This window comes from Nansenia antarctica, assembly GCF_963989245.1.
Source record: "Nansenia antarctica genome assembly, chromosome: 17".
Lineage (NCBI taxonomy): Eukaryota > Metazoa > Chordata > Actinopteri > Argentiniformes > Microstomatidae > Nansenia > Nansenia antarctica.
Window position 1 is genome coordinate 1,504,374 of NC_137687.1, and position 25,050 is coordinate 1,529,423.

At 45.9% G+C, this 25,050-nt stretch overlaps 1 protein-coding gene across 1 annotated transcript; it reads left to right on the forward strand.

The window, feature by feature from the left end:
• LOC308172758 (carbohydrate sulfotransferase 15-like) lies at positions 1–24,585 on the forward strand (the record flags this gene model as incomplete). Its single annotated transcript, XM_080547709.1, has 7 exons — positions 1–501; positions 1,324–1,666; positions 3,142–3,285; positions 6,104–6,260; positions 7,509–7,665; positions 23,358–23,505; positions 24,395–24,585. 7 exons carry the CDS (start codon positions 1–3, stop codon positions 24,583–24,585), a joined length of 1,641 nt encoding a protein of 546 aa, XP_080403835.1.
• Positions 24,586–25,050: the final 465 nt, after the last annotated feature.

Here is a 25,050-nt window from a genome sequence, read left to right on the forward strand (position 1 = left end):
ATGTCTCTCACAGACCGCAACTACGGTGACGTTCCCCAGGCGGACTATAAACATGGCCCGACCAGCCCCGCGGAGGAGGGTGAGATCTACAGGAAGAGACCGGCGATGCTCGGCTCGAAGAAAGGTCACGCGAGTCACGAGCTCACCGTCCAGGAGGGCAGCAAGCGCACGGCGGTGCCCGTGCGGTCGTTGGACCTCCTGAGGAAGGTCACAAAGGTCAAAGCGGTTAGCTTCCTGCTGGCCTTGACGTTGTCCGTCCTCATCACGGCGTCTTACGTCCTGATCTGGGACAGGAAGGGACGTCCGCTGATGATGACGCCGCCGTCGTCTCGTTTCCACCTCAGGTGTGTCGTGAACCAAAGCGCCGCCCCGCTTCACCTCTCCACCACAGAGGATTATCTGAACATGAAGCCCCTTCTGACCTGCGTGGCCTCTAAGCTGGCCAAGCTCCGCCCCAGGGAGACTCCTGCGCTGAAGGACGTGGTCGCTACGGACTCGCATGTGAGTAGGAGGAAGGTGGCTGGACTGGTGTTGCTCACTTGGCTAAGAGCGATAATAATAATAATAATAATAATAATAATAATATTAATAATAATAATGATAATAATAATAATATTCTTTACTTAACTTTTGTAACTTTTATTGAACAAAGAACAGCACAAACACACATGACATAACTTGAACATAACAGCACATCTGAATCAACATATACCAAAGAATATACAGTATATATAAAGTATTGGACGGTCCGTACACATCTAGTTGAATATCAAAACAAGGAAAGGGAAAAACTAATTTAGAAATGAGTAATACGAATAATACCACTAATACTAATACACTGGGGGAAGCTTCTCAGAATTGCAATCTAATAGCATCATCCCAACAGTGGGACAGTATTTGAGAGGTTTCGGAAATTGTATATTCGTGAGCTTAGAATGATATGGTTCTATCTCCGTTTAGAATGATATGGTTCTATCTCCGTTTAGAATGATAAGGTTCTATCTCCGTTTAGAACGATAAGGTTCTATCTCCGTTTAGAATGATAAGGTTCTATCTCCGTTTAGAATGATAAGGTTCTATCTCCGTTTAGGGCAGTTCAGAGATATTGAGCGTCAACGTTTTTACATTCCATTATGTTTTGTGAGATGGAACCTTTGTATTTTATGAATTACTAACTCAAAAATGTCAACATTTAAAAAAAATAACACCACACAGGCATTATTAAACACCCAATGGATCAGATTATGTAAAAAAAAAAACTCACACAAACTTGACAAAAATGTATAATTCTAACGTCACGTAATGTTTTTTTTTGCTCCACAGTTGTTTTCTGTTATTGGCCAGCGCCGGTTTCTGCCCAGCACCAAGAGCCCCTGCTGGTACGAGGAACATTCTGGACCCGCCGAGCTTGATCCATACAGGAACAATCTGTACAAACTTCGTTCCAAGAGCTTCCGCACCGCCTGCGACTACCTGAATAGTAATTTCCAGAAGCATTTGTACCACAGTAACGGGAAACGCTACCGCCTGCGATGTCTTCCCTATTTCTACATCATCGGCCAGCCTAAATGCGGCACGACAGATCTGTTCCGCAGACTCCTGCTCCACCCGGAGGTCAGGTTCACCGCCATGAAGGAGCCACACTGGTGGACGAGGAAGCGCTTTGGTAAGCAGTGTTTCTCCTGCTATTGGGTTGTTAAGTAGTGACGTGTTTCCAGGTCCAAAGTTGGCTGAGGCGCTCTCTTCGAAATGCCTCAATAATAATAATAATTCATTATATTGATATAGCGCTTTTCCGAGGCTCAAAGACGCTGACAAATATGGGGGAAACGGGAAAGTGCTGCTGTGTCCCTTGTTGTATGAATAGATCCGAGTCTAAAAAACGATTGAACTGTCATTCTACCGCTGTAGTACACTGGTACTCTGGTGCTTTAGTACACTGGGACTCTGGTGCTTTAGTACACTGGTACTCTGGTGCTTTAGTACACTGGTACTGTGGTGCTTTAGTACACTGGTACTCTGGTGCTTTAGTACCCTGGTACTCTGGTGCTTTAGTACACTGGTACTCTGGTGCTTTAGTACACTGGTACTCTGGTGCTTTAGTACACTGGTACTCTGGTGCTTTAGTACACTGGTACTCTGGTGCTTTAGTACACTGGTACTCTGGTGCTTTAGTACACTGGTACTCTGGTGCTTTAGTACACTGGTACTCTGGTGCTGTAGTACACTGGTACTCTGGTGCGGGGAATTTCTGGTTTGGACCCGGAAATTGCTAAACGTCACGTTTGACGTCAGACTTAACCGAATTGCACAGGTGCTGAGACCCCTACAGTCAGTACTCAAGTTGTAAAAGAAACATCAGGGTGGATGGTGGATTTTATCATATGGGGACAGTTTTTGCATCCCCACAGCGTCAGTGACTTCAGTGTCAGTGACTTGGTAAAAATGTCATTGCATGTGTGCGTACCCCCTCCTCCCTCGCCCACAGTATTTTACTCAATATGCGCAAAACTAAATGTTGAAATAGCAGTAATACCACGTTCACTGATAACATGACATAAGGGATGGAAAGGGGGGATCGCAGTTTTAGAAGGGGAATGATTTTTACTGTTTGTATTCCCCCCCTCAACTCGAGTGCTGCCTACAGTACCCCCCCCCCCCCCACACACACACACACACACACACACCACCACCACATCTTGCTTCCGTTGTTTGTTTGGTGTTCTGTTGTTTTGTTTTGTTGTTAAAGCCCCCATAACAAGGCAAACAAGTTCTGAACTTACTGTCAGACTTTTTTGATAGCATTTTAGTTGACACACTATACATCTTGTTAGAACATCTTTTACAATTTCTAGTGAAAAGAAAATCTATATTCAGAAGAGAACTACGGTATATCTTTTTTTGTTTGTTTGTTTGTTTTGAATGAATGATTGATGATTTCCAAAGCCACTTACATTGCAGTGAGTCCATACATTTATCAGTATACATGGTCCCGATGGGAATCAAACCCACAACCTAAGCATTGTTAGTGCCACGCTCTAACTCTACCAACGTATCCACGGAGGACCACAACCAGGCCACTGAGGTACATCTAAACATCTAAACCAATACAGACTTGCCTGGTCTCCCCCTGTGGCGCAGGAATGATCCACCTACGGGAGCTGTGTGAGCGCTTCCCTGTGGAGGATTACCTGGACCTCTTTGACCTGGCGGCCCGCCACATCCAGGAGGGCATTCTGGGAAACCAAACCTCCGGAGGCCACAGCAAGCTCCGCCTCATCACAGGTAAACAGCTAGTAGCTAGTAGCTAGTAAACATCTACCCCCCCTGACTGACTTTGAGCTGTATCGCTCTACAGTCAAAGCGTTAGTGACAGCAGCTGGTGGAAAGCGGAAACAAGTCGACAACCAATCAAAATGTTCAGACTTTGAGTTAGTGTAGAGTAGCGGGGATTACTCACCGAATCCATTGTAATTGCAATGTTTTGGCTTGACTAACGAGTGTGTCGTTGATTTTCAACAACGTTGAAATGTATTTACATTTTTCAGATGAAAAGTTTGAACATTTGGTCGGTTGCCGCTTTCACCAGCTGCTGTCACATATTTGACTGGAAACAGGTCAATGCTGTAGTAGAGAGGCATTGCTTAGTACTGTAGAAAGTGGAGGTTCGACCCCCAATATGCCTGAGTCGTGCTGATAAGAACAAAAAATAACTCCAGAATGGTCCACAGCATAATTTTTTATTGTACCTTATCTCTGACAATGTTTTTGAGGAAACTGATAATTCAACCACTGAAAAGAGTCTGAAAATGCAGTATTCAAAAGTGTCTCACTGCGCCTATTAGCACTATTCTGGGTGAGATGGGTGACTGCTCACCTTTTACTACCTTTTTTGGCACATCCAAATTGGAGTCCATAGTCTCTTTTCTATGGCTGCTATAATTGCATTGCATTTTGGTGTGTGTGTGTGTGTGTGTGTGTGCGTGTGAGGGAGAGAGGGTAGCAGAGAGACAGAGAGACAGAGAGAGAGAGAGAGAGAGAGAGAATACAAACAACCAAGATTTGTTAGCTGTTGTGACAGTAAAAGGACGTCCAATAGAATACAACCACCATAAGACTATGAATACGTTTAATCATTTCATTATTCTAGTATATCTTTAATCGTTTGTACATCACATTCTCCACCCGGATCTGCCTATTTCTCTCCTTTTCTGATGCTGAGCGACTCATACATACATGCTTTGATCTGCTCATGTTTGGACTATTGCAATGCCCTGATCCTCGGCCTCCCCTCCCACCTGCTCAACAAACTACAACACGTACACGACTCTGCCGCCCATCTCCTCCTCACATCCACCCCCACCCGGCGTCTCATCACCCCTGTACTCCTCCACTGGCTCCCTGGCCATCAAAGGATTAACTTTAAATCTACTCCACCTACTAGAAACTAGTCCGGGCCCACATAGTCACACGCCTCCCGCCCAACCTGGATCCATACCAGTTCGCCTACAGAGCCCACAGGTCCACAGAGGACGCCATCGCGACGACTCTCCACTCCACTCTATCCCACCTGGAGAGGGGAAACAGCTACGCGAGACTGCTTTTTGTGGACTTCAGCTCTGCCTTCAACACCATCCTTCCAGACAGGCTAGTGACCAAACTACTAGACCTGGGACTATCACACTCTATATGTGCATGGATCAAGGACTTCCTGTCTGACCGCCCCCAGAGGGTGCGGGTGGGCTCCCACACCTCCACAGCCCTCAGACTCAGCACTGGGTCCCCCCAGGGCTGCGTGCTAAGCCCCATCCTCTACAACCTCTACACCTACGACTTCACCCCCGTCCACCCCAGCAACTCCATCGTAAAGTTTGCAGACGACACCACCGTGGTGGGCTGCATCTCGGGGGGGGACGAGGCGGCGTACAGGGATGAGGTGGAGCAGCTGGGCAAGCTGTGCAAGGTTAACAACCTGCTGCTGAACCAGTCAAAGACCCAGGAAATCATCGTGGACTTCAGGAGGAAAACATCTGAGGTCCAGCCCCTGCTCGTCGATGGAGGGAGCGTGGAGAGAGTCTCAACCCTCCGATTCCTGGGGGTGCACATACAGGATGACCTGTCCTGGAAGATCAACACAGCAGCCATCATCAAGAAGGCACAACAGCGGCTCTACTTCCTGAGAGTCCTCAGGAAAGACCACATCGGACAGGAGATGCTGGTGACCTTCTACCGCTGCGCAGTGGAGAGCATCCTCACCTACTGCATCTGCATCTGGTTCTCCAGCTGCACAGCCGCAGAGAGGAATGCGCTACAGAGAGTCGTGAGATCGGCCCAGAAGATCACCGGCGCCCCCCTCCCCTCTCTGGAAGAGCTGTACAACACACGCTGCCTCAGGAAGGCCTCCAAGATCTCCAGAGACCCATCCCACCCTGGGTACGAACACTTTGCTCGGCTGCCCTCGAACAGGCGGTTCAGGACCATGTTCGCAAGGACAAACAGACTGAAGCTCAGCTTCTACCCCAGGGCCATTCAGGCCCTGAACACAGCAAATACCTAGGTTCTAGGCCCTGGACAATCTAGACAATTTGATGGCAGCTACTAGATTGAAATCAAGTGCAACACTGAAACACAACTGTGAACATTTCAAACCTGCAAACTGCGACACTTTAAATGAATGTGCAATAACACTATGTGCAATATGAGAACCCTCGGGTACATAAGGTTCAGAGATAGGAAATGTTAGAATAGGTATAGCATAGCATAGAGTACAGCACAGTGTTTTATTTGTATAGTATAGTATAGTGGATAGTGTACATAGCCTTTATTTATGTAAACCAGCTCTTTTCCCTTCTTGTTTTTAGTTTTTTTTCCTAGCACCAGGGGAGCCCCCCCTCCCAAATTTCGTTGTTTGGTACCTGTACTATATCAATGACAATAAAGACCATTCATGTTCTTTGACTCTCCTGCTATATTTAAATGTTCTTAATTTTGACACGTAAATTGCTTTGAGTCCATGAGAAAACGTTATATACAAATGTAATGTATTACTATTAACAGTATTATTGGTTTGGGTCACACACACACACACCTGTTTGATTGACAGGTGAGGCAAGCGCGTCTACCATGTGGGACAATCAAGCCTGGAACTATCTCCATGACAACAGAGTGGATGGGGAACCCCCTTTCCTGGCGCAGGACTTCATCCATGCAGCTCAACCCCAGGCGAAGATCATCGTTATGTTGAGGGACCCAGTGGAGAGGTAGGACTCAAAGCTTTCTCCTCCGTGTGTGGTTGTCAAATGTGACACGTTCTAATGCTCTGGTCCTCGTATCGAGATCTGATGTAATGATCTGACAAAAAAAAAAAGTGTTTTACACATTTCCGCGTTGTTGAAAATCAATGACACATCGCTAGTCAACTAACACAGCTTGTTTTGGGAGCCTGCTAACAATGTAAAGTAGTGTTCTAGTTAACTAGGTAGCAGTGGGGATTACTCACCCAATCCATTGCGTTGTTGCAGTATTTTTGGCTTGACTAGCGAGTTTGTGTTGTGATTCTAGAAACATTTTGATTGCTTGCCGATATGAGGACCGACCAAAGCATAAGAATGTGTCATAATAAGGACAGATGAAGGGAATGAGAGACATCTAATGCTTTGGTCCTCATTATCGGCAAGCAATCAAGGGATAGTTCACTTTTCTACACCAATTTGAATTTGAACTTAGTAAGTCTACTTGCCCCCATCACGTTCATTGGTGTTTTGTTAGCGTTGGCTAAAGTTAGCTAGTAGTGGCTAACAAACAAATATGAACCACGGATGACAGTTTCTCCTGGCCCATAGACCATGTTCAATATGACTATAAGTTGTAAAATAGTTAAAATAGTCAACTATCTCTTTAACTAAGCATGTATTCAGTGCAGTCATGAGTCATTCACAAACACTTACGGTACAATCTATTCAGTGACCTTTCTGTGGTTCGGTGTCTCCTATATAGCAGGATATCCGCGGTGTCTTGAAAAGTATTAAATGTTGATAAATCAATTTTGAGAAAATCAAGACCCTTAATAACTATGAAAAAGTCTTATCACGATTTTATGAGGTCTTGAATTTTGTAGGTATTTTTCTGAATCAGACTCTGTCCAAAGAGTTTGAGTCCTAAAAACTGTTAGTAAAAGTTTGTGAATGTATAAAAAAAAGAAAAAATGAACCGGAAATTGTGTTGTATGATAGTGGTCTAGTCTATTGCAAACTAAAACTGTTAAGTTAAAGGTGTCACTGATGTCAACGGTTACAGCTCCAAGTGGCGGTGAGGTCTGGAAAAATATTGACACAGTCTTTAAAAAGTCTTAGAAAATTGAAATTAACCTCCAGATTCCTGTATATACCCTGAGTAGGTAACGTAGACACGGCTGTTCTAGTGTCAACTGTCACTTAGATCCAACTGTCACTTAGATCCAACTGTCACTTTCAAATTAACCTCAATATTCCTGTATATACCCTGTGTAGGCTGTATTCAGACTACCTGTACTTCAACGTGGCTAACAAGTCAGTTGAGGACTTCCACACCAGGGTGGGAGAGAGCCTGCAGCTGTTTGAGGCGTGTCTGGCAGAGAGCTCCCTGCACACCTGTGTGTACAACTCCAGCCTGGCCTCTGCCATGCCGGTGAGTAACAAACACCATTTACCTGACGCTCTTATCCAAAGCCACTTACATAGCCGTGAGGGCATACATTTGTAGAGTATAGATGGTCCCAGCAGGAATCGAACACACAACCTACAAACTGTCCTCGTGTGTGTCGTTAGGATGTGAACATGAGAGAAGAGACACTCACTTAATCTCAGCAGAGTGAAATCTAAAGATGATCTAGATAGCTAAGCAATGGTCAGAGATGGTGAACCCTATGCCTGTCAAACGGTTTTCCTAAATGTCCCCTCAGTGTGAAATAGGATTTGTTATTCGAATCACTGTCACCTCCTCGAGGGAAGGGGGAAGGTGTTGTGTTGTCTACTTCTACGCTACAGTAGACAGACTGTAGACAGATAACCTGACAACTGAGCTTCCTTTCCTAGAGTTTTTTCAGATTGAGATGCACATCGGTCAAGACGAGACAAAGAAGTAGTCTGTGCAATAGTTTCTCCCAAAGTTATTATTTTTAAGACATTGACATTCTTCAGCTTTTTCTCACAATGTAGCCTAACTTACTCCCCCCCCGCCAAAACACGACTGGGTCTCACTTTGTTATGGTTGAGCTGAGCTAACCTAATCACAGAAGCTCCCACGCTTGCTGCAGCTGTCATTCGCCGCCACAGGGGCAAAGCCAGTCACTCACAGCTGGCAAGAGCAGCACACCATCATTATCTTCCCAGAAAACCACGCTTGCACAGCTACTCAGCATACTGTACTGTGTTCAATGTTGCCACCACACTTTCCATCACCATGACATTAGCATCCTAATTGGAACGTGCTAGCTAGCGCGACATCCAGAGATGCTCTTTTGACCACCGACATACATACAGTAGACTTTTCCTAACAGGACAATAAACTATTTCAAAACAACAGTATTTTTCCTCATACATTGTTCAGGAAAAAGGATAGACTTGAGAAACGCTCAGGAGTTGCATGATAAGGCTCTTGGAAAACAAAGAAAATGAAGGCCAAGATAGCAAGATAACTGTAAGTGATTTAATGAATGTGCTCAAACGAAAAGGTTACGCAGTATTAAACGATTAAATGGTAAATGGACTGTACTTATAGGTAGAGCCTTATTCTACCTCCTGAGCCACAGACGGCCCTCTACATGCATTATAGAAGAGTTCTGTTGATTAAATAAACAAACAAATCATAATATGTTGTCGCTTATTACTGTTAACTAATAAATCGCGCCTGCGGCCTCGTACCTGCGACCCAATCACAGCCGTGCTGATATTCAGTATAACACACTCCCTCTCGTGTGATATTGCTTAACTGATCTGTGTGTCTGCGGTGCAGTAGCACTTCATCAATACCACAACAACAGAGACTGTCAGGTGGGTGCTTGGCTTGGGAAAGTGTCTAGCAGCAACAGGACATGTCTCATTTGTGCTTGTGTTTGGTGATACTAACACATAACTGGCAACCTCAACTGTAGGCCACAAGGAGAGGAGATATGTCCCTGTTGGATTGACAGGTCATGACATGCATAATCTTAATCTTGTTTGGAGGTCGACTGACTAGAGAGCATATTCACCTTGTTTTTGTAATTGCGACAGCAGCTGGTGAAACCGGGAACAAGTCAGCAACCAATCAAAGTGTTCAGATTTGTATTCTGAAAAATGTAAATAAATGTCAACGTTGTTGAAAGTCAACGACACACTCGCTAGTCAAGCCAAAACATCGGAATGCAATGGATTCGGTGAGTAATCCCCACTACTACCTATTTAGTGCAACGTTGACGTTTATCTACATTTTTCAGAATAAAAGTCTGATTGCCAAGTCGGTTTGCCGACTCGTTCCCGGTTTCACCAGCTGCTGTCACAATTTAATGGTGACTAAAATGTTAAATGGACTGACTTATATAGCGCCTTATTCCAAAGCGTTTTACAACGGCCTCTCATTCACCCATTCAAACAACATGCCATGCAGGACGCCGGCTCTACCTCCTGCGCCACAGCCGCCCGCAATTTCTTTGCATGCTGGACAATGTCGACATGGGAAAACGCCCACAGGTCTACTAAGGCTGGGGAGGTTTGAGGACGTGTCCACAGGTCTACTAACGCTGGGGAGGTTTGAGGACGTGTCCACAGGTCTACTAACGCTGGGGAGGTTTGAGAACATGTCCACAGGTCTACTAACGCTGGGGAGGTTTGAGGACGTGTCCACAGGTCTACTAACGCTGGGGAGGTTTGAGGACGTGCCCACAGGTCTACTAAGGCTGGGGAGGTTTGAGGACGTGTCCACATTACCCAGCATGCACCAACAAATCCCTGGTGTTCTCTGCTCTGGAATGCACAAATATATAGAACAAATAAAATAACAGACAGGTTGTAAACAAGGTGCCCTACAGGTCTCATTGTGACAGACATGCCAGTGGTAGAAACTGTAAGGTGATCAACTTCTCCAGTATCGATTTAATTGAGTCGTCACTTTACAAGCGAGTTCGTTTAATCTCAACGAGACGTCCTTGATATCACTTCTTAAGATGATATGATCCAATCAAATATTAGGCACCACTACTGAACTGTTCATTAAGATAATATTTATTCAAGCACATCAGCAAGCAATATCATTTCCATGGAAAAGTGGTCTCATCTAGTTTCACCTCTGCAGGCCCGTCTCAGCTAGCCGTCAACAAGTTAACTGCAAGAGTTCCACCAGACCAGACTCCCCTTTAGCCCTGGTACATAGTCTTTATACCATTCATCAAACATTTTGGGCTGGGTGATGCCCCCCCCTCTATCTGGTAGTTTTCCAAGTGTCAGCACAAATCCGTTGCAGCTGCAGAAGGTCTTCTCGTTAGCGTTGGCCTTCAATTCTTCTGGTATGTGGGTGCGAGAGTGTATGTATGTTATCAGCTTGAGTGTCCTGCTAGCGTCTCGTTCCCATGGTGATATCATACTTTGTGAGCAGAGCTGTGAGTTGAGTTCTTATCAGTAGCTTGTGAAAACATTTGAAGTTGCACAGTAATATGAGTTAGGATTCGATTTACAAGTTAAAGTATAGTATAGAAGAATAGACTTATCATTAATCATTAGTTATGAAAGTATAAAATCAGTACAGAAAAATAGAATATCATAACAGCAGGTATACAATGGTTGTTAGCACATAGGTAAAAATAAGTAATTTATAGGCAGTTTGAATCATAAAACGTTCTTTTAGTCAGGAGCTTGTCTTCTTCTTGTCGCTCAAAAACAGAACCTCTCTTTTGGCTTTGCGTGACCTTCCTATTGTTCTCAACTGACCGCATTCACATATTATTTAAATGAGCACATAGTACATGATTTATCACTTCTAGTGATTTTAATACAAATTCCCAACAAATCCCCCCTTTGGTCATTAAAACAAAATTATGACCATTACAGAGAATTTGTAGCCAGAAAGGTGAGATGGGTCGTAGACCGCAAATGCCTTTATTTACACCATTCCTTCACAAAACTCCATAATTACAACATATCTTCAACTCCTGTATCATGATCCATCTCCTCACCCTCCAACAGTGACTGCTGCTGCTCAGCAATAAGCATTTGTAAGTGCATCTGTGTTCCAGCATCAACCTTGGTTAGGGCCGTAGTAATCAGTCGCTGTGCCAGGCCTCTAATGCAAGGGACAATGCAGCAGCCAAACAGGATCAGCACTGTGGCAGAGATGAGGAGGGCAGAGAGCATAGACATAGCCAGATTTTTCCATTTACCAAAAACAGATTCGAACCACTCTCCAATAACATTGTTAACTCCAGCGTTTGCATACACCTCTGCACGGAGCATACGCAGACCCTTCAGTGCTCTTGTGACGGAGCCATCAGGAGCGGTGTTATTGGGTATGACCGTGCAGCAAGTGTCACCAAACATAGTGCACACACCTCCTGAGGAGGCTAGCAGAAAATCAAGCGCAATCCTGTTTTGATAAGCGGTAAGGGTGGTTGCATCTAACTGTGCCGCGAGCCCTGTAAGAGCATCCTCAGTAAAGTTAATAAATCTCTGTTGGTTATAGTATATGTAATTTATCCAGTCTACATTTTTATTAATAGTGCACCACCAGCACAGGACCGACTCAAACCCGGCGGCAATCTGATCCCGAGCCTTGAAGTCGTTCGGAACGCCGCGTGGCACTCCTATCGCATCAATGTATACCTGAGTGTCATATGACCCTTTAGGAGCGTCGCGTTTGTGTCTAGCAGTAGTGGGAGATGCGAGGGCCATAACAGTACTGCTATCCAGTATCTCCATCTTAACCACCATTACCACGCGTGTACATAATCCCTGCCAATCTAAAGGCAGATATCTATATAGCTGTGAACCCCCACATTTCCAAAACATGTCTGCTACAGGTTGTGTCTGATTCCCTGTCACCTGACCAGTCGGAATACCATAGCCATTAAAAGTACAAGTAGTGCTGTTACCGCTCTGGCACAAAGTCCTACAGAAGCGCGTAGCATTAAGGCGTCCCACATCGCCCCCCTTGCCCGTCCTGTCAAGGCAGTCGTAGGCTTTTTCTAAGTGTAAAGGGTGATGTCCCTCATATATCATGGGGCCTTTAGTGCTAGTCATACCGGGGCAGTTTTTCCTAGAGAGAGAGTGGCTGACAGGTAGGCCCATCAACAAATTGCAGTCGTACATACAGTATATCCCCCCTCTACCAATGTCAATTGAGAACTCGTCACTATCAGCTATTCGTTTTCCCCCTCGTCCCATCCCTACTCTATAACTTGAACAATCATCCGGTTTGTAGGGGGAGGGAAACAGTCTAGTATCTCTGGGTTGTTTCAAGCAGACTACACATGTCTCCTTAGAGATGGTGGACATTGTGTAGTTTACCCAGTTGTACCAAACATTATTTGAGGCTAAGTTATGAAATGCTTCGTCGGAACCCAACCCCCCCCCTGGGACCCCAGTAAACATCCCCATTGAAAGGAGGGTGCATGCTGACAGAATCGCCAGGAATTTGAAAATTTTACACATTGTCTAGGCGTTCTCTGATTTCAGCCAAAGTTCTATGTGGTGGGTCTGCTTTGGTGCAGTGTGACAGGTGATGCCAATCTGCACCTGGTTTACCTTTGACTTTGACTGCGTGTGAGGTGGTCAATACTACCTCCCACGGTCCTGTCCACCGTGGCTCGTTCCACTTCCTTTTGTGGACTCTGATTCTTACCCAGTCGCCTGGGTCTAGAATAGGAGTCTGTTTTTCGCCGGTGTCTGCTTTCTCCGCTGCATTCAGTACCTGTGAAGACAATACTCGATTTAGATTAGTTAGAGCCCTGACATATACATTCATTTCCATGGAGAGGAGGTCCAATCCTGGGCCCACCTCCCTCTGTCTCTGTATCATGCCTGTCGGCACCAACATCGGTCTACCAGTTATGATCTCATGGGGTGTCAAATGAGTCATTGAATTGGTCTTATTTCTCATTGCCATCAACACCATGGGCAATGCCCCCACCCACGACAGTCCTGTCGAGGCACAGGTTTTAGCAAGCTTTCTTTTAATAGATTGGTTAGCCCGTTCAACTAGCCCCTGTGATTGGGGGTGATAGACTGAACCAAATCGATGCTTAATCCCCATTGCTGTCTCAATTGCAGCCATATGGACATTTTTAAAATGTGACCCATTATCAGAGTGTATCATTGTAGGGAAGCCAAACCGTGGTATGAAATCCTGTAAAAGGCACTTTATTACAGACGCAGCATCCTCCCGTTTACACGGATATGCTTCAGGCCACCTTGAAAACCTATCAATCACCACCAACAAGTATCTCTTGCCTTGTACTCTATTGTCTAATCCCATGTCCGTGAAGTCAATACATATCTCTCGAAATGGGCAGGGAGGCACTGGATATGTGCCCATTGGGCATTTAAGTACTGTTTTTGGGTTGTGCTTATTGCACACATCACAGTCTGAGATGAAATTCTTAACCATCTCCAAACCATAAGGGGTCCACCAATCTCTCATTATCAGTGCCCAAGTGTCTCGCACCGACCCATGAGTGGGACCGTGTGCTTCAGCTATCAGCATATTCATTAGGCCTGCAGGGGCCACTAGTCTTCCGTCATGCGCTCTCCACAACCCGTAGCCCTTTTCAGAGGACCCGCCTCGCGTCGCCCCCCTTTTTACCCACACTGATTGTTCTTGGGGGGAGGCGGCCCCCTGTATTTCCTCTATAGTCTGCACAGAGCATTTAGGTTTGTCTAGCTGGATTGAAACCAGCTGGTGTTCTCTGGGGACATATCCCCCTGCTAATTTAGCGGCTGCATCTGCAGCATCATTTCCTTTGGCTTCGTCTGTGTCGGCTTTCGAGTGCCCCTTGCACTTTATAACCGACACCTGGAATGGCATCTGTACTGCTGCCATTAAATTTTTTAGAGCCATCTCATGTTTGACTGGATCACCATTCGAGGTCACCCATCCTCTCCTGACCCATTGGGGGCCGTCCATCATTAATGCCCCATGGGCATATGCTGAGTCAGTGTAAATATTGACACTGCGTCCTTTAGCATGGCGCAGTGCTTCCGTGAGCCCCACTACTTCTGCTTTTTGGGCTGACGCAGGCTGCGGAATTATTCCACTGACTACCGTGTTGTAAGAGCCATTGACCATTCTTTTCACTACTGCAAATGACGCAATATTACCATCCGGGCCTCTATAACAACATCCATCACAATACAGTGTCAGTTCAGCACATGAATTTGCCTGTGCTTCTAAGTCAGGTCGTATCTTGTGTTCTTTTCTTGCTCTCAACTCACAAATGTGTGTTACACTATTTGCGGGGAGTCCTTCTGCCATATTTACCCCTAGTGACGTATATGTGACATGTGGTTGAGTCAGTATTCGTTCTAGCTTTTCTTCTCTCGAGCTGGATAGAGAGAAGGCCTTAGATTCTAAAAATGCCACCACACCATGGTTGGTGTGGACTATTATGGGGTGACACATAGTCATTGATGCTGTCTTTTCTAGGGCCGTACTTATTGCTATCAGGTGTCGTGTACAAGTAGTCTGTCCCATTCCTACACTGTCCAGTCTGCTGCTGTGATAGAGTAACACTGCCCTTCCTTCTGGTCTTTTCTGAAATAGTACTGCATTTATCACTCCTTTATTCTCTCCTACATCTAAGTGAAAAGGTTCTTCATAATTTGGTACTGCCAACTGTTCAGCCTGTGCCAAGGCCTGCTTCATGTTTATGAATGCTTCCTCAGCGGCGATGTTCCAATCCAATGTTGCTTTTAGGTCTCGGTGGCCTGCTGTCGCCACTATGTCTCTTAATGCCGCTCCAGTCTCCACATAATGAGGTATGTATTGTCTGCTGTAGCCTGTCAGCCCTAAAAATCCCAACATGTCTTTCACCGTCACAGGCTTGGGGTAAGTCAACGCTGCTGATCTTTGGGATTCCACCACTTGCTTCGTGTTGGCTGCTATCACTCGTCCGAGGAAGATTACTTTTCTCCGGCAGCCTTGTACCTTTTCTTTCTTGACTTTGTATCCTGCCTCTTCTACTGTTCTCAGCACGGTTTCTGAGGCCATCAGGCAGTCCTGTGCATTTTCACTTGCTATCAAAATGTCGTCCACGTATTGAATTACTGTGGTTCCTTCTGGGAGAGTGATGTCTTGTAGGTCTTCTTTTAGTGCCTTATTGAACAGGCCAGGGCTCTGTTTGTAGCCCTGAGGCAAACGATTGTATGTATATTTGGACCCTTGATAGGAGAACCCAAATATTTCTTGACTGTTTGGGTGCAGAGGCAGGCAAAAGAAAGCATTAGCCAGGTCTATGACTGTGAATCTGACTTGTTTGGGGGTCAGGCAATTCAATGCAACGTACGGGTTTGGGACGGCGATGTCATGGCCTGCCACTGCGTCATTTATTCTTCTGAGATCATGGACCATCCTCCAGGTCCCGTTAGGTTTCTTTACTGGTAGTATTGGTGTGTTCCACGGGGAGCAGCTGGGCCGCAACACCCCCGTTGCAGTCAGTCCTCCAATGGTTTCTGATATCCCTTGGGTGGCCGCTGGGGAGATATTGTATTGTGGCTGCCAGATCACTGCTTGGCCTTCTTTTAGTTTTACTTCGATCTGGTGATGGGGCACCAGACCCACATCATGGTCTCCTTTGGACCAAAGTCTTGGGTTTATTCTGTTCACCATCCCATCCCAGTCCTGGTGATTGTCATTCTCTCGGCCATGGTCTCTTTCGAGATCTTGTCTCTCCCCGACGGTGTTTTCGTCCGTGCAATTCCCTATTCTCCACATCGTCAGGTCCTTGCTTCGCCAGAGGAGGGGGTTTACAGTCGACCTCCATTCCTGGACTTGTGCTCTTTTCATCATGGGTCCCAATTCCTTTGCTACTCCACCGTGAGTGATGGCCAGGGTTATGTGCGGCGCGCTCTCAGCTTGGAGGGCGTACCACTGGTGCTGCTCATCCGTGAGTGTGCATTCCGCTGCTACCCCTTCTGGCCCCACAATGATGTCTGTAGCCCTTAGCACGCTCTTCTTTCCTTCTTTACGGGTTTCCCAGGCTTCTTCATAGGACTCATCTGGTTCTCTGATGTAGTTAAAAGTGCAATGAAGAGGGTCTAGGGGAGGCCCATAGGGCCTTAGCTGTTGTATCCATGTCTTCCATTGATGATAGGTCTTAGTTACTCCCTCAGTGTTTTCCGAGAGTAGTCTAGCCCAGAACACAGCCGTGGTCTGGGCGGTGGCTCCTGGTTCCTCTCTCATCATTAGTATTCTGCATGGGGCTTCCCCGGTGACTTTCCTGCCGCCGGGAAGTGTTACTGTTAATCCGCCTGGTCCACAAGTTACCTCCGCGTTCAATTTACATAGCAGGTCCCTCCCCATTAAGTTTACGGGGCATTGGGGAGCGAACAGGTAGTTGTGTGACAATTTCTGGTGGCCTATTTCTGTTTCTAGGGGGATTGTGTATTTCTGTGTCTGTGCCTGCCCGGAGTAGCCTACTGTCGTCATGGCCAGATTTTTTGACAGAGGAGGAACTCTACCCTTGTGGTTTGTCATGGTGGACGCTGCTGCTCCAGTATCTACCATGAACTGTTTTTTCTCTCCTCCCACCAGTATTTCAATCATTGGTTCTTCGTTCGGGTGGAAGTGGTAGGTTCCTCTTTCGCCTCCTGGGCATCCCTATAGGCTTTGACCATAAGGAGCCCCTCCTTGTGGTTGATTCATCATGGGGGCCATCATGGTTGGTGCCGGTTGGCCTGGCATCGGGCCCCCCCACTGTTGCTGTGTGGGGGGTTGAAACTGCTGGGGCTGCCATTGCTGCTGTTGCGTTGGTCCCCATGACTGCTGTTGGCCCCCTTGGTTAGGGCATTCATACTTCCAGTGTCCTGTTACTCCACATGAGTGGCAGGCACCTCTTTGTCCTCCGCGGCCTCTTCCGCGGCCTCCTTGCCCACGTCCTCTCCCTCCACCTCTCTGTTGGTACTGAGCCGGGGGCTGTGGTGCTGCAGAGGCCTGCGGCACCTCTTCGAGCTGGACCAATATCTTGGCTTCCTTAGCTTCCTTCTTCCTTGCCGTAGCCACAGCGTCAGCTTCGGCTACCTGCAGTTTCAACAACCTCTCACGCTGCACGGCCTGTTTCTCCTCGGCCTCGTCGGTTTGTCTCTCTTCCTGGTTGGTATGATGAGTGAGATTTTGTATCCATAGGCTCTCATCCATAGAGCCCAGGCCTACTACCGAGCTCAGCCTTTCTTGGATTGTTTTGCCTAGGCCTCGGCCCACCTCTGCTCGGAACAACATTTCCGTCGCTTGGCTGTGATCATATCTGGCCCCAGTTCCTTCCTCCCATGCCTCAGCGGCCCTCTTGATGAACTTATGGATGTCTTCGTCCGGCTTCCGCTTTATCCCTGTCATGGCTGCTGTATCCGGGGTGTGGGGCCACAGTGTCCTGAGCGCGGTCCACAGGGCCGTCCTGTGTTGGTTCAGTGGTGTTTCTCCGGGGATATTTCCCATTCCCACCAGGTCTTCCACCTGGTTCCATTTTCCTTTTCCCTCCGTAGAGGCAATGAGGGCCTTCACATCCCCCCAGGCCACCCTATCTGCCATGGTTCGGGCCTCAAACGCTCGTATCCACGGGGCGGCCCCTCTGGGGAGGGAGGGGAGGCTGTTCTGGAGAGCCTCCATGTCCCGATGTCCCCATGGTTGGTAAAGTAATCCTCCTCCTGCTACGGCAACTAAAGGGAACATGCCTGGTCGCTGCTCTTTCTCTGTGGCAGGGGGCATGCCTCTTGTTTTCATATCACACGTCTGAAGGTACTGCTGTGGTTGTTTCTTGACTCGTGTGGATCTTCTGGGGAGTGGGGTCCGTGCTTGTGCCTCGCTTGCCCTCTCCTCTTCTGTGTTTGACTCACCGCTGCAGCTATAGGTTTCCCACTCGCTGCTTTCTTCCTTTTCTCCTTGTGTCACCCCTGCCCTTTTAAACTCGCCCCTGAGTCTCAGCGTGAGTCCTTGTTTCCCCCTGTTCGCCTTCTTCTTTCGGCGTTTCTTTTTCTTCTCTTCCTCCTTCCATTCCTCTTGGCTCCGTTCGGGGTGCCTTCTGCGCAAGTCGTCTTCTTTTATTTGCACATTCAGTTCGTTCAGTCGGTCAGCCAGCTGTTTTTCTATGTCCTCCATCAAGTCACTTCTCCCTGGTGGGCCGTTTCCTCCGTGGGGCGTGCCGATGGTGTATGGCGATGCTCTTGGAAGGCCCATCGATCCTGACGTATTCCAAAGCAGGTCGTCGCATTGTCCTCCAGGGCTGTGATCCTGGGTAGAGTGGAGAGTGTTGTGCGCCTCCTCTGATCGTACTTGCACTGCCACTGTCCCACTCATAATGTCAAAGACTGGTGCCTGTATGGGGGTTGGCCCTGTCAGGTATTCTTTGGTAGGTTTCAGAGGGTTCACATCCCAGGCATATGGGGGAGGGGTTGAGCTCAGTCCCTTTCGTACCTCCAGGGGCCAGGTGCTTTTTAGGGGAAGGGGGTGTTTTTCTGCCTCCGACCCCCACCTTGCTGCTTGTAGCAATGCGGACAGGGGATACAGTTCTCTTGGAGGAACCACAGCGACTGAGGCCGTCTCCATGGGCACGTCGGCTGTCGGAGCCACAGTGTCTGTGCCTTTCTCCCCCGCCTGTGCTTCGACTGTCTGTTTGGCTTGGCGTTGAGAGTGTTCTGCTCCTCTGAGCCATCCGACCACTCGTCTTGTTCTCACCTCCTTTTCCTCCGCCTTCTTTGCCTCTCGTCGTGCTCCAGACCACCTTCCCTTGCCTACGGCAGCACTCTCCTTTTCTTTTGATTTTTCTATGGCCTCTTCAATGATCGCCAGTCTTTGCTCTGGGGTGGGTGGCCCTTCTGGGGGGAACAGACCTGCCTTCTTCCATTTAGCTACTGCTTTTACCATCTTCTTTTCCTCTTGCTCTCTTCCGTCATGGTCTGTCCTTCTATGCATTTCCTTCAGGGCCTGAAGCCACCACTGTGGAGTCTCTTTCATGGTCATATTGTTTCTTAACTATACCCCTTGGGGTGTCTTATTGCTGTGTCTTAATGCTGTGTCTGAGAAAAATAAAAATAAAATAAAGAAAGAAAGGAAAAAATAAAATAAAATAATAATAATAATAATAATGCCTTTGGTAGTATTCAGAGCCTTTCACTTTTGAAAAATGGATTCAATAAAATGTGCCATCAATCTAACACACAACACAGAGTCAGAATGACAGAGCGAAAACTTTTTTTTTTTTTTTTTTTTTTTTGTAAATGTATTAACAATTAAATGCAATAGTTCATGTGTTTATTTGTCTTATTCTTTTGTATTTGTTTTTGTTAGTTTTTTTTTGAATTAATTAAGGTCTTATATTATATTTTATAGGGTCTCTGTGTGTATCTATCCTGTCGGTCCTCTATGTATTCTCTGAATTATGTGTTCTGTATTATCTGCTCATCTAGATAGTCATTCTACTGAAGGTCCACTGTATCGTGTGGCTATGCTGCCACCCTTATCATCAATATTATTATTGCCAACCAATACTAAACAAACTGAACAACTAAACAAAATCACCCTCACCCAATATGTCAATATCAGAACACACCAAAAATACTACTATTATACAACCCGTGAGACATACATCACCGTGCGTCAGAGGCACTCCTAGTGAGCTTTTTTTTTTTTTTTTTTTCTCCTGCTGTCTGCGCTTCAATGGTGGGTTACACCCGCAGCACAACACTTCTTTAAACACCTTGAACGAGGCATAACATATTTTATAAAGTTTGCAAGTGATATTTGAGTGATACCAAGCCAGGGAGCACTCAGCCTAGACCAGTTGCTCCTGGGCGCTTTACTCAACTATCCCTTTTAATAGTAATAATTACAATAATAATAACAATTCCAATTATTATTTACATACAATATTACGTAACACCTTTGCACGAGTTTAGAATTATAAGGTTCTATCTCCGTTTAGGGTAGTTCAGAGACACTGAGCGTCATGGTTTTTACATTCCATTATGTTTTGTGAGATGGAACCGTTGTATTTTATGAATCACCCACTCAAAATGTCAACATTTTAAAAATACCACCACACATTAATAAACCACTTAATGGATCAGATTATGCAAAAAACTCAATTTTGACTAAAATGATGATAGAACCATATAATCCTAACGTCACAATTATTTTAGCGCCCGCTGTGAGGGGAGGCACGCTAATACTAGGACCTTCACCGGACTGCAGTCCTGCCGTGAACGCTACCCTATCCGCAATGTCCTACACTCCTCACTTGGTTTGCAAGGTATTTCAACCTTCGGGGCCTGGGCCTGATTACCCCTGGTTACCCCTGGGGCCTGGGCCTGCATGATTACCCCTGGTTACCCCTGAATATGGACTACTGTCCCTTCCTTAGCTTAGACCTCGGCGGGTCTATCCTGGGGACTGGTTACCCCTCTTTATTTCCAGGACTTAGCTACTGTCCCTTCTTTTAGACCTCGGCGGGTCTTATTACACGTTAATACAAGATGTGCTTAAATATCAGACAGTGGTGTTCAATAATGTATAGAATGTCAATTTAATTAATGATTATCCTTACTTTTGACGGATTCTTCACAGACACAGATCAGAATGGGTTTGACACACGATTCATGGCCCAGCACTTCCACCTAGAATACTATTGTCTACCTAAGCAGATTTCATTAAATGGCTCTGCTCACCTTTTTTGTGTTGGTACCGTGGAAGTGCTTAGTCCGAACCCAGCCTCGCCCACTCCTCCTTGCATCCCGTTGAAGATCACGTCGGGGTCACCAATTTTGTAAGGTGATCAACTTCTCCAGTATCGATTTAATTGAGTCGTCACTTTACAAGCGAGTTCGTTTAATCTCAACGAGACGTCCTTGATATCACTTCTTAAGATGATATGATCCAATCAAATATTAGGCACCACTACTGAACTGTTCATTAAGATAATATTTATTCAAGCACATCAGCAAGCAATATCATTTCCATGGAAAAGTGGTCTCATCTAGTTTCACCTCTGCAGGCCCGTCTCAGCTAGCCGTCAACAAGTTAACTGCAAGAGTTCCACCAGACCAGACTCCCCTTTAGCCCTGGTACATAGTCTTTATACCATTCATCAAACATTTTGGGCTGGGTGATGCCCCCCCCTCTATCTGGTAGTTTTCCAAGTGTCAGCACAAATCCGTTGCAGCTGCAGAAGGTCTTCTCGTTAGCGTTGGCCTTCAATTCTTCTGGTATGTGGGTGCGAGAGTGTATGTATGTTATCAGCTTGAGTGTCCTGCTAGCGTCTCGTTCCCATGGTGATATCATACTTTGTGAGCAGAGCTGTGAGTTGAGTTCTTATCAGTAGCTTGTGAAAACATTTGAAGTTGCACAGTAATATGAGTTAGGATTCGATTTACAAGTTAAAGTATAGTATAGAAGAATAGACTTATCATTAATCATTAGTTATGAAAGTATAAAATCAGTACAGAAAAATAGAATATCATAACAGCAGGTATACAATGGTTGTTAGCACATAGGTAAAAATAAGTAATTTATAGGCAGTTTGAATCATAAAACGTTCTTTTAGTCAGGAGCTTGTCTTCTTCTTGTCGCTCAAAAACAGAACCTCTCTTTTGGCTTTGCGTGACCTTCCTATTGTTCTCAACTGACCGCATTCACATATTATTTAAATGAGCACATAGTACATGATTTATCACTTCTAGTGATTTTAATACAAATTCCCAACAAAACCATAGTAACCAGTAGTAAACCAGAATGTTTGACTGCCACAATAGGAAAGCGACATGCAACAACAAGGCTGGTGGTGCTAGCTGCTGTTGTGCTGCAGGGATGGCTACGTGCTACGTAGCTCAGTCTGGATGGTTGGAATATGATTTTGAATGAATTGTTGTGTTGGTTTGTTTTTTGTTGTTGGTTTGAATTGATGTTTTTTTTCTTCATTTTTGTTGGTTTGAACTGTTGTGATTTTTTTATTTTAGATTTTTTTTAGTTGATGTCTAATCATCGCGAAAGGCGGCAGCTTGCAACGGTTCGAATCATGGCAGGCCACGTGTCGACGTGCTCCTGAGCAAGGCGCTGAACCCCTAATTGCTCCAGGGTCAGCGTCTATGGTCGGCCCTTTGCCTAGCCCTAGAGCATACCAAACCGAATTCCCATAATTCACTGACAAGTTGATTACATGGCAGTTACACGATTATTATAAATGATGTTGTTGTGTTTCAGGGCTGTTTTCTTGTTTGAAATGCCGTGTTGATCTGGCCTGGCCTATACGACCACAGCCTGTAGGCTACATGCTTCCTTCAACGGATTAATTAGAGAAAAATGTTCCATCCATTATTGGGTATTGTCTTTTATTTTATACATGGGACACATTCAACAGCTGTCACAACCAGAAGCAGTGCTGTTGTTTATGGTTGTTTCTCCTGTATCCTAAGCCAGGTACACACATAAGGATTTTCTAAATCTTAACAGATTTTTTATCTGAGACAGACCCCACACATGAAGATAAAAAATCTTGGATTGACCAGCCTTGATCGTATTGTGTGTGGTGTGCGCCGATATTCCCATTTCAGCACCCCACAGACATAAAGATTATCGTTACAATTATGGTTACGACAGGTAGTGACAGTCTCGTTCCCCAAGCCAGAAACCTCGCGTGATCAAACGTGATCTAACGTAGTAACCTGACTGACCTGTACTCGTTGGGGATTCAAGCACTTTCAATGACCCATGTCTATTTTCAAAAACGTTTAAGACCTTGATTTTCTTTCCTCAAATTCACAAACTTTCAAGGATTTCAAGGACCCGTGGAACCCTGAGGGTTCATCCCCAGTCCCATCCCCAGAGTTCATTATGGACAAACATCTTGATTTGCTCTGTTTGACTGAAACTAGTCTTCACCATATATATCGGTTATGGGCAATATTTTATACATTTAATAACAACTGTATTAAGTACATTTAAAAAAAAAAAAAAAGGGGAATAACGCTCACCTAACGACGTAGCCACCGTCTTTTGTGTGGAAGACCTGGGTTCAAAACCCTGGCTGTCTCACTTACCATGACTCACACAGCACACACTGAGACACTCGCTCACTCTCCGCTGTGATGTTGAAGCCTCACTTGGAGAGGTAGTAGTCAGTCTAACATCCAGGTCTCTGTTTCTGTCCTGTCCAGGTCAGACTGCACCTGGGCCTGTATGTGGTCTACCTGCTGGACTGGTTGATGGTGTTCCACAGGGACCAGATCTTAGTCCTGCGACTGGAGGACTACGCTGCTAATCTGAGTTTGTCAATGCACAATGTGTTTGACTTTCTAAGTGTGGGTACGTACCGGAATACAACTGTTGGTCAGGTAATCTACGTTAACACAATAGTCATGTTCAAACCCCCCACGCCTCACATTAAGATAAACTAACGCTTTGGTCCTCATATCGGCAACCAATCAAAATGTTCAGACTTTTCTTTTGAAACACAGAACTACACAAACTCGCTAGTCAAGCCAAAATACTGCAACAACGCAATGGATTGGGTGAGTAATCCCCCCCACTGCTACCTAGTTAACTAGAACACTACTTTACATTGTTAGCAGGCTCACAAAACAAGCTGTGTCAGTTGACTAGAGATGTGTGTCATTGATTTTCAACAACGCGGGAAATGTATTCACCTTTTTCGGAAAGAAAACTCCAAAGATCATTACATCGGATCCCAACATGAGGACCAAAGCATTAGAACTCATTACATTTCATTATACAACAGTTAGTTCCGACCAAGTCATTTGATTGGATTTGATTGGACAAGAGGCATTCCATGAGTGCTGATATACAGTATAACAGCACTGGGTCTTTTAACTATATGTATCACTCCGCCGCACAGATGTTCTACTAAATGACCGTTAATTAGACTACATGTTTGTGTTCAGGTTACTAGGCAACAGTCCATTTGAAGTTCAGTTGCGGAACTATTTTTTGTTTATTTTTATGATTAAATAAACAAACAAATCATAATCTGTTGTCACTTATTACTGTTAAGTTAACTAATAAATGGCGCTGTAGAACTGTTGTATAAAAGCAATATCACACTCGAGGTCGTGCTGTTATACTGAATATCAGCACGGCTGTGATTCGGTCGTAGGTACGAGGCCGCGGGCCTCCGTATAACACACTCCCTCTCGTGTGGTATTGCTTCATTAGCTGACCTTTCTGTCTCCTGCAGGTCCTTTGCCAGAACTGAAGGAGGCGGCGCTGGTCAGGAGACCCATGTCCAACACCAGGAGGGCGGCAGACCGGAGCCTGGGTCCAATGCTGCCCCTCACCAGACATGTCCTCCGGGACTTCCACCAACCCTTCAACCACAAACTAGCCGAGGTCCTGGAGAACAAGGCCTTCCAGTGGACCGACACCTGAGGAACGGACGTCTGAGATATTGGATGAAGTTCCGAGGACCCACAGTTAGGCAGGCTACCACCCCACCCCGCGGTGAGCGATGTCCGATGAGACGGTAACGGTGGACGAAACCGAGGACGCATGATGAGCGCGACGTCGGCTGAAGTCTTGTGAAATGCGTCTGCGGATGGGCTGAAGGGGCTCGGACTTCTAACAGAACTGTTTGTGTGGATGGGCTGAAGGGGCTCGGACTTCTAACAGAACTGTTTGTGTGGATGGGCTGAAGGGGCTTGGACTTCTAACAGAACCGTTTGCGTTCCCTTCTGTGACCCCCTGTGTTCGTTTCGTTGGACTTTTGCGTTTGATAAACGGACGTGTGGTATTTGGGATGGTGAGGTGAGGTCACTCTCCTGTGGAAACGTGATTAAGGCCCTGTCCACACCTATACGTTTTTTTGATAAACGTAGATTTATATATTCGTTTTGG